Source organism: Sorex araneus, chromosome 10 (assembly GCF_027595985.1).
Source record: "Sorex araneus isolate mSorAra2 chromosome 10, mSorAra2.pri, whole genome shotgun sequence".
Classification (NCBI taxonomy): Eukaryota; Metazoa; Chordata; class Mammalia; order Eulipotyphla; family Soricidae; genus Sorex; species Sorex araneus.
This window is the reverse complement of record NC_073311.1, coordinates 6,200,796-6,217,341: the sequence shown is the minus strand read 5'-3', so window position 1 is coordinate 6,217,341 and position 16,546 is coordinate 6,200,796. Positions and strand designations below refer to the sequence as shown.

General features: G+C 44.4%; 1 protein-coding gene across 6 annotated transcripts in view; it reads right to left on the bottom strand.

Annotated features, from left to right (window-relative positions):
* SRGAP1 (SLIT-ROBO Rho GTPase activating protein 1) overlaps window positions 1–16,546 on the bottom strand; it is a 324,413-nt gene that overhangs the window by 53,571 nt on the left and 254,296 nt on the right. For 4 of the 6 annotated variants that reach the window (XM_055118174.1, XM_004602635.3, XM_055118173.1 and 1 more), the window contains 2 exons: window positions 7,651–7,678; window positions 574–607 (listed from right to left, as the gene is read on the bottom strand). In XM_055118174.1, the coding sequence (XP_054974149.1) occupies window positions 574–607; window positions 7,651–7,678 (62 nt within the window). Of the gene's footprint in view, window positions 1–573; window positions 608–630; window positions 1,218–7,650; window positions 7,679–16,546 lie in introns of those variants that run through there. The other 2 variants (XM_004602634.3, XM_055118176.1) reach the window with 2 other exon arrangements.

The window sequence follows — 16,546 nt, the reverse complement described above, 5'->3', positions numbered from 1 at the left end:
AAACATGCATGTATATATTTATCTGTCTAGACACATGCCACCTTCACATGCATATTTAAAAATCATGAGTGCACAAAACCAAGAAAAGGTCTGTTTTTAAGAAAAGAAGTCTTTAATAAAGGAGGTTATGAATGAATGGCATGGTTTCCACTTAAATTTAGCCCTCAGAAATACCACAGCCCAACTTATAAAATGTTAGCTATGAAAGGGGAAATTTTCTCTTTTTACAAATATAATTTACAAGACGACCCATGATCCGGCAGTAGACATGATTTTGCATTTAATACAGTCTTCCCCTCCCCCCAACTCAAATTTGGCATGTTTGTCAAAAACATAATGTAAAACGAAGACTTACTTTCTCTGTTTTGGCTTGAGAGGACTCTACCTCTTCAATCAGTGTTTGATGTCCATGGTTCCTTTCTGAGTAAGGCCTATTTATAATCCTGTCTACTTTCCAAATGCAAACATTTTCCTTTTAAAGACCTTACAAAATCTAATTAAAGGCAAGCATGGCCGTGAGTGGACAAGGAGCGCGCGGGGGCGGGCGGGGCCCGCTTCCCTCCGGCACTGTACCTGGTGTCTCGCGTGCGAGTTCCTTCGTCCTCGGCTAGAAGCATTATCAGAAATACAGGATGAAAAAGGAGACAGAGTAAACACAGCAGAGATACAAGATACAGACCACAGGGCCTTACAACTTATCCAATATAATAAATTCCTCAAGTCATGGGAAATTCAATAACTGTGCTTTAGAGCTAGCCTACCCGTGGACTAAAAATATTTTGTCTTATCTCATTTCCATGAGTAAAAAACAAAACATTTTATCAGGTTGATTTTTTTCCATTTTTGTTTTTTAGTCATAAATTATGGATTTTTTTCTTTTTAATAAACAGGGCTTTTCTGTTGCCAGCATAATAATACTCATATTTATTCCTTCTGAAGGCACTCAAACCAAATATTCTTTCGTTTCTGACTTCAGGAAATATTATATTGATTTTCTGGGAAAGCAAAGAACCCCAGGACAGATTTGGACATAATGACCGGCCTCCTTTATGAGGCCGAGACCATTATAGTAAGAAGCGTGGAGATCAGCCACCCGGAGGGCTGGTGCCAGTACCTTGACGAATGTTTCCAAATCCCCATTAAACAACTTAGCATTATATTGTGAGCGGGGTCTGGACTTCCTGTGTTTCTGGGGCTTAGGGGGAACATTTGGAGGCCTAAGGGAAGGGAATATCATTACTGAGCATGGCAGAAATCAAACAATAAATGAAACACCCATAGGTCACATCCAAATTACCAAACAGAAGAATTCTTGTGTTCCCTCCCCACCCCCACTCAAAGGAGAAAATAGACCTTCCTTTTTCCCATTTATTTACTTTTACTTAAAGTACCAAATAACCAAACAAGCCAGTCATTCACACTCCACACTTGTTCCTCGTGTGCTGTGGTTAACATTTGTTCACCAGTGTGTGTAAAAATAGTAGCATCCCCAAACGGAATTGTGCGTGAAGTGGTTCAGTGTTTCAAATCGAGGATTTGTGTTATCTGCTGTGGAAGTCACAAAGATACCACACAATCTGGAAATGAAGGCTTGGAGTGATCCCAACGTGAGGCACTAAGTACAGTATATTTGGTACAACAAATGCTTCAATGAAAATTGAATTGCATTGACTTACTACGCAAATATTTAGGGATTTATTTTATATGAAAGTTTTCTCAAGGAGTCATGGAGAAAAACTAGAGTTTGGTTTCAATTCTGCGGAGGGGCACAGGCTCACAAGCGTGATTATTTCTTCAAAACAAATAATTTCATCACCGAGGCCTGCAGAGCACCAGGAGGCATCTGATGACTGTTTCCACGGCCTTTCCCCTCTCCAGCTGTGCGCCAAGCCGGAGACACAGGCACAGCCGCGCTGAGTGCTATATTTAGAACCCGGCCTCATCTTGCTGTGCAACCAGAAGGAGAAGCCTTGTCTGCCTTCTCCTTTGAGAGAAGAGGGCCAGGGTTACCCCATTCAACTGCGGAGAGTCCCAAGAGTCTGGATATTATAATTCAAACTGAACAAAAAATGTATGGGCCAATACCCAGCATATTCAGAAAGGCCCTGGTGGTGTCGACCCAGAAGTGTGAGCCCGATGGCTTAAGGACCACCAGTAGTCGAGGTCAGCGGGAGGGGCAGAGGGTGATGCCCAGAAGGCATGCAGGAGTGGGCACACAATAATGCAATGCTGAGAACTGAAGCCAGGCCCCCCGCACATGCTAAGCAGGGCTTCCATCACTTAACTGATCACCGCAGTTGCTTAAATTCCCTTTCCAATGAAAGGCACACGGGAGAATATAGGTGACACTCGGGAGCTAGGGAAAGGCCTTTATTGAGCTGCAAACACTCTAGATTTTGTAGGAGTTTAGAAGAGCCAGAGGAGAAACAAAGCAATGTGTGTGGACACCTGACTGGGTGTGTGAGGGATGATCTCAACAGGAGGGGCCACGGCTCAGGGTGAGCACAGTCAGCTCCAGAGGCCCTGAGCTGTTCAAAGGCGCTCCCACAGCATCTAGAAGAATCCAGAACCTTCCTCTGGATAGCATGCTATGTCTTGCCACTGCTGAAATGTCTGTTCTGTGCCATTGGTGAGGAAAGAGAGATCTGGTGGGATTTAAACCCAAAACATGACAGCCGCCACCAGTTCTCTACTGAATCTCCCAGGACATATCTGCATGCCAAGCAGCTCAACCTCAAGGCATCACCGCAAGCTGCAGACAAAGGAGGGCTTTCGGGGGCAGCAGGCCGAGTACCTGCCCGGCAGCATCTGCCCTGGCAGCACACCCTCACCCACCACCAACGCCACGCCAAGGGCGCAACTCCAAGGCTTCACGAAGATTCTCAGCAGAGACACCAATCTGCAAAGGATTTCAGGTACTTGGTGCCCAGGCTAAGAACTCTGGTGTTTTTTTTCCAGAGTGGATGTGAGTAGCTGCCCCCCAGGCCCCCAAATTTCAAGGAGCCTGGGCAGTCATGCCCATAGATCCTGAAGTCTCTGGACCACCCAGCCACATATGAGGCCATCAACCCCTTCTAAAGCAACCAACAGTTTCATAAATTCTTAGACTAAGACTTAACAGCCCTGTGATCAGATGTAATAATTTTTATACAAATTGATTTTCTATATCTATTGATATTAATATTGCAGCTTTATTATCTAATCAATTTTAATTCTAGAATTATATCACTAATTCTGGCTTTTTCCCTACATTAAAATAATTAAAAAAATAAAACCAGACAAAAAACTCCAAACACCAGTTAGAGAGATGGTTTAAAGATTTGCAGTGTATGCTTTGCACGTGGGGGTCATGGGTTTGATTCCCAGCACTGCATGCTCCCCTGAGAACCACAGGGATTGATGCTCTAAGCACTGAGCCTGGAGTAGCCTCCAAATACTGCCAAGTGTGGCCCCCAAACTAAATAAATAAATAAATAAACACCCGCCCATAACTACCCACCCAGAAGTTTAGCCATAGGTTCTTGCTTTCATTCAGGTTTTTAAATTTATTCTAGAACTACTTCTATTTGTCATCTTAGAATTTACTACCCATTTGCTTGGGGGCCAGCTCTGGTGGTACTCAGGGGCTATTCCTGGCTCTGGACTCAAGATTGGCCCTTGGCGGTACTTGGGGACCATATGTGTTGCAGGAGATTCCAACCAGGGTTGGCCATATGCAAGGCTAGCGTCTTAACTGCTGCATTATCTCTCTGGCTTATCTGAAGCATCTTAACATAGTGTTGGGGATGTGGCCAGGGGTAAAGAGTGTGTACTGCATCATGCCTAAGAGCTGGCATGACTTCTGGGTCCTCCACCCCCACCACACCTTTCCCAAGTCACAGTAACAGAAACAAACAAACAAGCAAACAAGCCAAACCTAAACCAAAAACCAAAACCCCGAAGACTTCACTTGTATTCAGGTATGATGAAGTCAACAGAGCTGGGAAACAACTGCCCCTGAAATGGGAGCATAGTGGTTCCAGTTCTCGAGAGAAGGGGGCCTGCAGCCTTTGGGGAGGGGGTCCAGGGGCCGGGGCCAGTCAGGAGGCAGAGGGACGGCTTAGGGAAATGGCGCAAGTGAGTCTTGATCGTAGTTGTCGCAGATAGGCGAGGGTGAGGCAGGGAGTGTAACAGTGTTACGAGTGGCAACTGCATAGTTCTGGTGGGTTCTCGAGACTGGGGCTGTGTTTGGCTGGAGGACGCCTGGCTGTGCAGTGCTCAGGGCAGGGGAAGGAGACACTGCGCGAAAAACCCAAGACTGTGGCTGAGGCTGTGGGTTTACCCCAGCTGCCCTGTACATGAAAGGTAAACATGAAAGTCAGTCCTTTCCATACATTTCCTGTTCCCAGTATTTGTGGGGTTGGAGGAGTTCTTTTTTTTTCTTGTAAATTTCTACATATTTTATATGTCTTATATATCCTGGATATTAACCTTTTTTTCTGATGGGTATTGGGTAAATAATTTTTCCTATTCTGTGTGTTCTCTCTGTATTTGGACACCATTTCTTAGTTTAATGTAGCCCTATTTGTTTATATTTGTTTCCAATTGCTTGGACAAGTGGTGTTTCATCCTTAAGGATGCCTTTAATTTCAATCTCATGGGGGGTTGAAATACAAATGGTCAGAAAGCACATAAAAAAAGCTCCACATCAATAATCATCAGGGAGATGCAAATCAAAACAACAATAAGATATCAATGAACAAGAACAACCATGCTGGCGCAGGTGTGGGGAGAAAGGGACTCTCATTCACTGTTGGTGGTAATGCAACTGGTCCAGCCATTTTGCAAACCAATATGGGCATTCCTCCAAAAACTAGCTATTAAGCTTCCATATGACCCAGCAATATAACTTCTGAGAATATTAAATCCCAAAAAAAGCACAGTAGAAATGACACCTACACTTGTATATTCATTGCAGCACTGTTCACAAAAACCAGAATTTGGAAACAACCCAAGTGCCTGAGAACAGATGACTGGTTAAAGAAACTATGGTACATCTACACAATGCAATACTATGCAGTTGTTAGAAAAGATGAAGTCATGACATTTGCCTATAAGTGGATGGACATGGAGAGTATCATGCAAAATGAAATCAATCAGAAAGAGAGGGACAGCCACAGAATGACTGTACTCACTTGTGGAATATAAAATAACATAGTACGAGACTAACACCCAATGACAGTAGAGACAAAAGCCAGGAGGACTGTTCCAACGGTTGGAAGCTGCCTAATGTGCTGGGGGAGAAAGCAGTTGGGATGGAGAAGGGACCACTAGGTCAATGATGGCTGGAGGGATTGCTCAGGATTGGAGATGTGTGCTGAAAGTAGACAAAAGATCAAATTGGATGTCCTGTCAGGGTCTGTATGTCCAACCATAATACACCAAAGTAGACACAGAGTAAAAAGGAAGGTGCCTGCCATAAGGCAGGGGGTGGGGTGGGGGTGGCGGGAGGAATACTGGGGACATTGGTGGTAGAAAATGCGCACTGGTGGAGGGATGGGTGTTTGATCATTATATGATTGAAACTCAATCACGAAAGCTTTGTAACTGTAAAAAAAAAAGTCCTTTCTTTTCTTTGGAATGGGCAGCCAGGAACCCCAACATACCCAAGTATCACATTTGGCAATGAGGACGTGGGGTTATTCTAATGAGGGCTCAACACACTTTCACACTTGGCATCTCTGGAGCAACTGAGGAAGCTAAGTGAACAACATGCCTTTGTCTGGTGGCCGACCAGCAGATCCTGGCTGGGGCTAGGCCTCCAGGGGCCCTGCTACAGGGGCTGGGCCAGATGTCCATGAGTGCTCTACCACCGTCTGAGCATGGCCTTTCCTGATGTTCCCACACATGGAGCAAATGTGAAGAAACTAAAGTTGTGAGAGGGGCCTGAGATGGAAACAAGGCGCCCGAGTGATCAGGAGGGTCATTTCCCAGCACAGGGCTGATCCTGGTGCTCTGTGGTCCCGGTGCTCCCACAGACACACCCAGTGCCCAAAGCCTGGGCATCCAACAATGGAAATGCCCAGTTTCTGTGCCTGCCACACATCTTGCTGATGATCTGGCTTCCCATGCAGGATACCAACAGGGATGAAGCCAGTGGCATGCAGGGTGATATGGACATCTGGGTGTTTGACACTGACAGCTCTCACTGCAGTCAATCTATTTGCATTTCTGCCTTTTAAGTTGTTTTGAAGTATCATACATGAATTATAATTTAGAAATATCAGGTAGAATGATTGATGGTGCAAAGAGCTATGACAGCTGAAAAGCATCATGGGCTGCATATTACTCTGCAGAAGTAATAGTTCTCTGTTGTGGACAAAAAAGCTGGCATTATTTTCTCTTGCAAAAATTGTACAGACCAGTCACTATGTGTATCTTTCTAGCTGGTTCATGGAGATGTAAGAGATTCTTCCTTCTGAATAAACTGCTCTGCAGTCACATTAACCTTGAAACAACTTGCCCATTCCTGCAACATGCCTACCAGTCTTCTAAACACCTCTCTACCTTAAAGAAAACCAGACTACAAAAGTGTAAAGTCTTGCTATGCCAATTAGAATAATTTCTGGATGTTGCAAAAATGTTTGCATAGAGAAATAAACGTTGCCACAAACTTTCCCAACTAGAATCAGATTCTTTGAAGATTTTGTCTTTTTTTTAAAAAAAATTCCCAGCAGCAGCTTTAAAATCCTCCCATTAGTAAAAGAAAAATGGAAGAAAGGAAAGAATGTGTCATTCATACATTGGAGGTCTTCTAAGGGAGTCAATGTTCACAAGCAAAAAGGCAGAAGAACAGGAGAGATGGCTCAGAGGTCAAGGCTGAGAGTCGCTCCCTGGTGCCACTGCATGTGCCGAGAATGATCCAGGCAGCTGAAAAAGACGTGTGAGGGCTGCTGCCCTCAGTGCCACAGGTGCAAACATGTGTGCACGTGCACTGACGCCTGGTGCCCCGTCAGAATGTGTGCAAGCACCACAGGGAAAGGAGTGTGAGCCCCAGGCCATGCCTTGGCTGTGTGCTCCAGCACCGGAATCTGCTATGGACCCATCACAAAGCTCCATAACCCCGTGTGCAGTCATAGTCACTCCAACAGTACACTCCAACAGCGGGAGGGAGGGGGGACGAAGGCAGCGAGGGAGCTAAAATCCTAAGAATATTCAACACCTCTCTAATTTTTCTTCTTATGACATAAGGGACATGAGGAAGAAAAATATTTTCGATTTGCTCACACAGTTGGTATGCATACGATATTGCTTGTTAATTACACGATCAAATCAAGAGTCTTGTCAGGCTATTTCTAGAAACAAAGTGTTTGGGATGAGATAAGCCAAGCACATTCAATTTAGATTTTTTTCCCCCTTTTTTCTTTCTAAATTGTGCCTACTCATTAAAGAGCTTTACAATTCCCTGGTGGAAACTCTGTTCTGCAGAGCAGGCCAGGTTTCCTGAGAAGCCCTCCCCTCCAGCACGTCAGGTGACTGCCTGTTGTGACGCCAAAACTATCTTCCACGTTCATTAACAAAACAGATTCCTTCTTGCAGCATTTAAGATGGTTGCTTCTCACTAAGTAAAAAGGAGAGACACAATGTAAGTTACAATAAAGATTTTCCTACCTTGTTGTCATATATTCAGCTCTATGACCTGCAAAAGATAAAAGTAAAAAAACTGAAATAAGTAAATCAAATGAATTTGATGCAATGCTTTTGGTAATTCTTTGTGTCATCTTTTCCTTATTTTAATATGTTAGGTTTACAGTGACTTATATTTTACAGCAGAAAGCACATGGAGATGACATATAAAGGCATATAAATAGTACAAAGTAAATATTTTATACAGCATATACATAAAATTTATCAAATACTACGCAGTGGAAAAATGCTTCACTTGACAATTTGAGGCAGGGAGCTTTCCATTAATACCATTAGCATTATAACCTTTATTTAAACAAGATATAGCTGTTTGATCTTAACACCCAAGATTCAAACATGAGTCATTTCCTTTGTCCTGATGAAAACTTGTGAGGTCAAATATGGTTGAGAAAAAAAATCTCTCCTTTTCATTAACTTGGTGGTCTTTCTATAATATGTAAACGGAGAGGCATTGTAGTTTAGAATCAAAGATGACATTTACAGATATTAAAGTACAAGGACATTAAGCGGTGCCACTTTCCACCAACCTGGAAAGAAAGATTATTTCACAGAGTTCTCTGTCATTCAGAACAAGAGATAATTCTTATGTATTTGAGTTTCCTGACTGTTCTATTTATTTTTTGGTTTTTGGATGCTACCCAGAGGTGCTCAAGGGCGACTCCTGGTTCTGTGTGTAGGGATCACTCCTTGCAGTGCTCAAGGAACCGCACATGGGGCTGGGGACTGCACCTGGGTCAGCCGTGCACAAGGCGAGGTGCCCTAACACTGCACTGTCCCTCCAGTCCTTTACTTGTTTCAAGTAACATTTTGTTGTCGTTGGTTTTTGTTTTTGAGGGGATGCTGGAGATTGGACTCAGGCTTTTCTCAAGTAAAGCATGCACTGGACTTTATCCCTGACCCCATAGACTTGTATTTAGTGTGGTGGTGGGAGGACTCCCTAGCAGTGCTCAGGGGGCTGGAGGCCACTCTAGATGACACTCAGAGAGCTTGGCTAGGTGATGCCATGCTTGGACCTGGTGACATGAGGCCAGCAGTGCAGTGCCACGGGCGCCAGGGGCCCCACCCAGCAATGCTGGGGAAACTATTTTTGAGGCTGCTACAATCTGCGCTGATTTTCAATTTGAGCGTTTCTCTGGCTGCTCTCTGTTCTGTCTCCACATGCAGGGTGGGGCATTGAGAAGGAGTATGGGAGAGTCGAGCCATTCAACTGGTTTGTTTGCAAAGGGATGATGGGAGTGAAACTACAGAATAGAGCTGGCAAGAAAAGGGTCATGTTGTAACACAAATAGGCGAGGCCAGCCTGTCACATCAGAGACTCAGGCTGGCAGGGTGAGGCGGGGTAACAATGGAGGGGAAAGTTGCCCAAGTGGGGCAAGAACACTCCCCAGGACTCAGCATAGTTCTTTATTATTTGTTCTTGAACAACAAAAAATGAAGAATTTGATTGATAGGTATTTACTAAATAGGTCAAGAGTTAATGTTAGGGAATGCCTTTCTCAAGTCAGATCTGTGTCACTATATTGGCAGAAACACAGTTCTTGGCCATGACTGGAAGAAGAGGAGGGATAAAGGAAATAATCTGATTTATCTCTCTCTCCCATACACACACACACACACACACACACACACAAACATATATATATATATATATATATATATAGAGAGAGAGAGAGAGAGAGAGAGAGAGAAAGAGAGAGAGAGAAAGAGAGAGAGAGAGAAAGAGACTCTCCCTCTCTCTCTACTAATCATTTAAGTCTCTTCCTTTTGGTATCTAATTGGGTAGGAAAAAAACCAAGGATGACCCCCAAACTCCAGAATCATCTTTAACTAGTCATAGCACGAGTGAAGGTCCATGAGAAAGCCAAGCGGGCAGACAGAGAGAGCGGCACGTGGAGCCCCGCGGTGTCCGGCCTTCCTGCAGGAAGCTGACTATCAAAACAGAGAGGAGACAGGCCAGAGTTTAAGACTCGAGAGTCGCGACCGTTCAGGTGTGCTGGGCTCGGGGAGCGGGGTGAGATCATCCCTGGTGAGTCAGTCGGATGAGTAAAGGGTTGAGGTCAGAGAGACAATCTGGCTTATTCTGCACTGAAGTCTCTCCTGAGGCAGACTTTCTTATAACCCAACAGTATGACACAACATTGGAAACAGCAGCAGAAAAGCGTGATGTCTAACATTTATTCAATGCGCTTATGAATTCAGAGCTTCACAAACACACTGGGACGGAGTTTTCACCACAACTATTATTCTTATTTTACAGACGAGACAGAGCAACGACAGTCACTGAGTGGCCCAAGATCTTGCTGTTAGCATATCTTTAGTTCAGGCTTGTTTTAATTTTAGACCTGAGCCTCCAAGTACTATCCTATAAAAATGCAATATTTTTCCCTGCTGCCCCTTCTCCCCTACCCCAAACACCCAGGAATATACTTGCAAAGATCCTGCAAGGTAAGAATTATAGTTATGTTGCTGTCTGTCCCATACAGCTAAAACCAACCACAGACTGCTGAAAATGAACTCAACTTATTAAATTACAGCAATCATTAAAATAACTGTAATAATTAAATAATTAAATTAGGAAAAAAAATTATCACCTCCACATGATAAAATGACAGATACCCATGACAATGTCTTAGAGGTGAAATGGTTTGTATTTTTAAATATTTTGCATTTTCTTTAAAATATTCCAACCAAATATGCCCCAGATTTAGAAAAAGATCCTTACAAAATGGCTTAGAATCATTCTGCTTCATCCATCCATGGTTAATAATATGAGATAAAAAATTAAAAACCCATAAAAGATGCAGTTTGATTAATGAGGCAAGAGTGAGCTTTGCAAGAACTATCACTCATAGTATAACCACCAGAACCACATCCATTGTTTTTTTTTCAGCTAATAGTACTGAGTATGTCTCAATTGATGAATGAGGTTTTATTTTTTAATCAGTATCATCATTAATAGATCAATAACATATACGCTTAGAAGAATCGGCTTCCCAGAGAAATGTGAAAGTTTCCAGTGGTCTAAGGATTAGATTTCAATCACTCTCTTGGAAGGTTGCTTAAAAATTAAAAACAACAGCTACCTCCCCACCCTGGGTCTTAATACAAGCCATATGGAAAGAAAATCATGATCTGAGATTCTCTTCTTGGTACAAACACCTATTTCCATTCTCCCAGTTTCACTTGAAAATGAAGATGAAAATCACTTTTCATATATAAATGTGTATCATCTCCCCAGAGGAAAAAGGAAAACCCAGAATATAATTGGTAGCAAACTGTGATTTTAAAAAAATAACTCAAAAAATATTTAAAATGTGGGGCTGTCCACGCCGGCTGATGACGGGAAATAACCATCTTTTTCGTTTTATTTTTTTTCCCTTTGTCAGGCAGCGTGGTGATTATTAAACAGGGCATGAACTCGGTGGCGCGGGATGGGGGGGGGGAAATAGAAAAGTTATGTAACAAACAGCGGGACTTAATATCTCTACATTCTCAGCAATGGAGAGCTATCAAATGCTTCCTTGACAGTAGGACTGTCTTTTCTTTTTTGGGGGGAAACCCTAGCAACAATAGTGAGTTATGTGTTGAAACATGGAATGTAACCAAGATAAAGCGTAGACGAAGTGAAATTTATCACTTTCAAGGGCGGGGACTGGGGAGGCAGGAGGGGGCGGGAGGTATAATGGGGTGGTTGGTGATGGAATATGGGCACTGGTGAAGGGAAGGGTGTTTGAGTATTGTATAACTGACATAATCCTGAGAGAATTATGTAACCCTCCACATGGTGATTCAATAAAATTTATAAAAAATAAATAAATAAATAAAATGTGGGGCTGGAAAGATAGTGTAACTGGTAGCTTGCTTTACATGTGGCAGACTGAGTTTATTTTAATTTCATTTGTTTGGGGCCACCCCAGCACTGCAGGGCTTACTCCTGGCTTTGTGCTCAGGGATCACTTCTGGCATGGCACAGGGGGACCACAAAGATACTCTGGGTTTGGTCCCTAGTGAGGGGCTGACAAAGGTTCTTTTCCAGTTCTTCTCTCCTTTCATAAAAACATCAACTCGTGGGACTCCGGGGTAAGTCGGTGCTTAGAGTGCCAGGCTCACCTTCCTAAGGCTGCAAGCGTGTTCCCAGGGACTGTGACATACACCACACACAGTGCTGGCGGCACTGCTGTTTCTGCCACTGCCACTGGTGCCTTCCAGCTGTGCCACAGTCAGGTGGGCGCAGGCTCTGCAACCACAGAGGTGTGTCTCAGACCCGAGAGAGGGGATGGGGCTGTCGTGAGGTGGGGTGTGTGTGTGTGTGGGGGGGGGGGTTAAGTCATTTGTCTTGCATGTGGCTGACCTGGTTCAATTTCCCATACCCCATACCCCATATGGTCTCCTGAGCCCACTAGGAGTGATCCCTGAGCACAGAGCCAGGAGTAAGCCCTGAGCACCCAAGCTAAAAAAAAAAAAAGGGTACACCTTCCCTCTCCCCCCAGTACAGTTGCACTGTAGCACTACTGTTCTGTTATTCATCGATTTGCTCGAGCAGGCACCAGTAACATCTCTATTGTGAGACTTGTTACTGTTTTTGGCATATCGAATATGCCATGGGTAGCTTGCAGTGCTCTGCCGTGTGGGCGGGACACTCTCAGTAGCTTGCCGGGCTCTCTGAGAGGGAAGGAGGAATCAAACACGGGTCGGCTGCATGCAAGGCAAATGCCCTACCCGCTGTGCTATCACTCCACAGCTAAATAGGTTTGTGAGTCCCATGGCCAGAATGTGTGTGAGCACACAGCAACCCCGACGACTGATCTGAATGTGTGCAAACACCCCATCTAGGGGCCGGTGCTCCTGCTGAGCCCCACAACTGTGTGTGGTACCCACAGACAAGTGGTGTGGGACCTTCAGTCACTGACAAGAACAGGAAGCGGAAAATAAGAATGAACATCAACCACCAAACTACTCTCACTCCCAGCAGCGTCTCCTTGGCAGCATATCCACATCCTAGTCAAGGTCAGACAACCCATTTCATTCCTTCGTCAGAACCTTCTGCCCAGGGCTAGAAACAGTATGATAAGGAACTGAAATTCCAGTCTCCATTTTTCTGCTTAGCAAAATCACAGTTATTTATACCCCCTTTACAACAAATATGGCACAAGATGAGCCAATGTGATCACGGAAGCTCTTTACCAAATAAAAAAAAAAGGCCTCAGTTTTGTAGATGTCTGTCTCCTTTCCAGATCAATTTAACTTCTCAATTTCACAACAACTGACATTACATGAGACCATAATGGTGTTGCTGAAGCAGATTATGCTGATCTTGGTCTTTTCAATTCATTAGGAACTTCTTTCTATAGCCGTCATTGCATTCAAAGATTTGGAGTTCTGGGCTAGAGCAATAGCACAGCGGGTAGGGCGTTTGCCTCGCACGTGGCTGACCTGAGTTCGATTCCCAGCATCCCATATGGTCCCCTGAGCACCACCAGGAGTAATTCCTGAGTGCAGAGCCAGGAGTAGCCCCTGTGCATTGCCAGGTATGACCCCAAAAATGCAAAAAAAAAAAAAAAAACCCACAAAGATTTGGAGTTCTGCATTTTGACAGTGCCACTTTAAGAGCACAATCTGGTGATGCACAATGCTGTGAATCAGAGGGTTCACCGGGCCACTAGTAGCCCGCCAAGAGTGTGCAGTGAGACAGGCCAAACACATGTCTGCAGTTAGTTTCAGCTGTGTGCAATCAACTGCTAAACCCTTGGGTTAGGCTCTATTTGTTTGATTATGAAGGCAGTTTTCGCAACACTGAGTCCAGCATAGCTAAGAGGTGTCTTTCCATGTAAAAAGTCAGGTCTGTCCCCACCACACCGCTTAAAAAGACAGATACCCCATTATCCTCCAGGAGTGGCCATGTAGAAGAGGTCACGTGAACTCAGGGTCTCTGTGCCAAAATCTCACATGAAAAGCTGACTTCACTTCAGGAAAAAATTAGTATTTAAGCTACCAGAAAATGTCTTAGAAATAAAGTAACTACAGCACTTAGCAGCGTGAGACCTTGAGTTCCATCCTGGCACCTCATGGTCCCCCGAGTGCCAACTGCCAGCTCTGTTCAATCATGGCTGGACATGGGCCCTTTCCTGAGGGAGCACCGTGGACAGGTGCCACTCACCTGCTCTGCTCTGCCGTCAGCCTATCAACACGAGCAGGACATGCACGGGAAGCCGGCAGACCGACAGCGATGGGACTTAGTCCTGTCCTCTGTACTCAGTATCAAGTCTGGGCTGAGAACTGGGAAGATGCCAAGTCTGCTGTGAGGCTGGGCTGCAGCGAGTGTGCTGACTGCTCTCAGACACCAAGCAGTTTCTTGTGCAGAAGGAGTCCCATCTGGCGAAAGCCTGGGACACCTGCACACCGCTTGCACTGTCAGAACAGCAGAAGCAGTTGGGGCCAGAGTGCTAGTATACTGGGTAGGGCGTTTGCTTTGCATGCAGCTGACCCCGGTTGTATCCCCAGCATCCCATATGGTCCCACAAACACTGCCAAGACTAATATCTGAGTGCAGAGTCAGGAGTAACCCCTGAGCATTGCGAGGGGCGGTCCCAAATCCAAACAACTATAAACAACAACAACAATAACAATTAAAAACCCCACCAAACACCAAGAACGCATTGAAAAAATTCCAAAATAAAGGCAGTCTTGCTTCTGGTAGAATAGGGACAAAAGCACTTTATGCAGTTCAGCAGCTAAAGACAAAGTCTGGGTAGGAATTTAGCAAATGACTGAAAGACAGTCTTATCCAATAATGACATGTGAAATAATAGTAACCACTGGGGCTTTTTCTCTGGGGGAATCTAAGGGAATCTGTGTGCAATGAATTCCATAAATGTTTAAAAATGTGATCCCAAGCATCTAACACATGTGTCTGCATGCAGTATCAAGAACAGACTAGCCCACTGTTTCGCTACCTCTGACTCAGTTTCTAGTGTGTCAGGGAAGCTGTTGGTGCCCAGTGCATGTGAAGTTACACTCAGGGTCACTCATGTTTGGGGCTAGCAACTGGGAGCACTACTAAAATACCCTGCATTTGTGGGGAGGGGAGATGAAGTTATATAATACTATGAGGGAAGAAAAAGAAATACTGTGATTATGAACTTAAGAAAATTATTAGGAGAAAAAAAAAGGGTTTTTCTTTTTTCATCCAACTATTTGAGAATTACAGATATCACGACATTCAGTACACATTTAGTTTTGTTTTTTTCAGCCACATCTGGGTGGCTCAGTGATCACTCCTGGCGGGACTTGGGGGATTCATCAGGTGTGCTGGGGTTTGAACCTGGGTCAGCCTCATGGAAGGCAGCGCCTTACCCACTGCACTATCACTCTGGTCCCTTAGCAAGCATTTTTTTTTTTTTTTTTTGCTTTTTGGATCACACCTGGCGATGCACAGGGGTTACTCCTGGCTCTGCACTGGCCGTGCTCAGGGAACCATATGGGATGCTGGGATTTGAACCTGGGTTGGCCGCGTGCAAGGCAAACGCCCTACCCGCTGTGCTATCTCTCCAGCCCCTCAGCAAGCATTTTTAAATAATGTTCTTCATGGTGCCTGTTAAGAGGGCAAGGATGACGGGGGCGGGGCCAGAACATAGGAGGGGACCTGGGAACACTGGCAGAGAGAAGATGACACTGGTGATGGGATCTGTGCTGAAACACAGTGTGTCTAAAACTTATCTATGAATAACTTTTCATCAAGTTATTTATCAAAGTGCTTTAGTAAAGAAAAGTTCTTTATAAACAAAATCCTCATAGTCCCATTTTCATACCTAGGAAAATTAATATAAGCTTAATATAATGATAGTATATATTTAAATCTTCCCATCTATCTTTGAAATGCCTTTTATAAGTTTTGCTGTTGAGTTTGTAATTTAAGGTAAGTTTACACATTGTGCTTGGTTATTTTATTTCTTTAAAGGTTTTTTTTATTTAGGGAGAAGTTTTTATACTTTTTGGTTTTGGGGACCACACTCAGTGGTGCTCAGGACTTACTCTGAGTTCTCTGCTCAGGTACTGCTCCTGGTGGGCTCATGGGACCACATGCGCTGCTGGGGATTGAATCTGAGTCAGCTGCGTGCAAGGCAAGTGCCCTACCCACTGTGCTATCTTCCTGGCCCTGTTAACTGTTTTTTAAAAGGTAAACAAAACTAGACAGTTTTCATTGATACAAACATGCATAATCCATTCTTATATGGTTATCTGATTTATTCCTTTTCTTTATTTTTTTGCTTGGTGTCCATACTCAGTGGGGGGAGCGACCCCTGGGTTGGCACTCGGGGGACCATGAGGTGCCAGGATGGAACTCAAGGTCTCACGCTGCTAAGTGCTGTAGCACCGAGTTACATCTCCACACCTAGTTACTTTATTTCTAAGACATTTTCTGGTAGCTTAAATACTAATTTTTTCCTGAAGTGAAGTCAGCTTTTCATGTGAGATTTTGGCACAGAGACCCGGAGTTCACGTGACCTCTTCTACATGGCCACTCCTGGAGGATAATGGGGTTCTCTGGAGAGAACCAGGAGAAAAACTTCATAAAACCACTGCTGTGTGGGCAAGGACGATTCTAGAATGGGAGGAGACAAGTGTTTAGGTTAAGAGCAGAAATCTTTTGGCCTGAGTTATCCACACCTCAGCCTCTCATTGCCTACTATCGGCATTCTTTTGCACTTACTATAACTTCCAGCAGGATCCACAGATATAGATTAAGGACAGAAACTTCACATTTAGTTTTTAGCAACTTTTTTCTTTTGGAGCGCAGCCGGCAGGGCTCCGGGGCGGCTGCTGGCCTGTTGCTCAGAGGTGCCTCGGTGGTGCTGGGGGC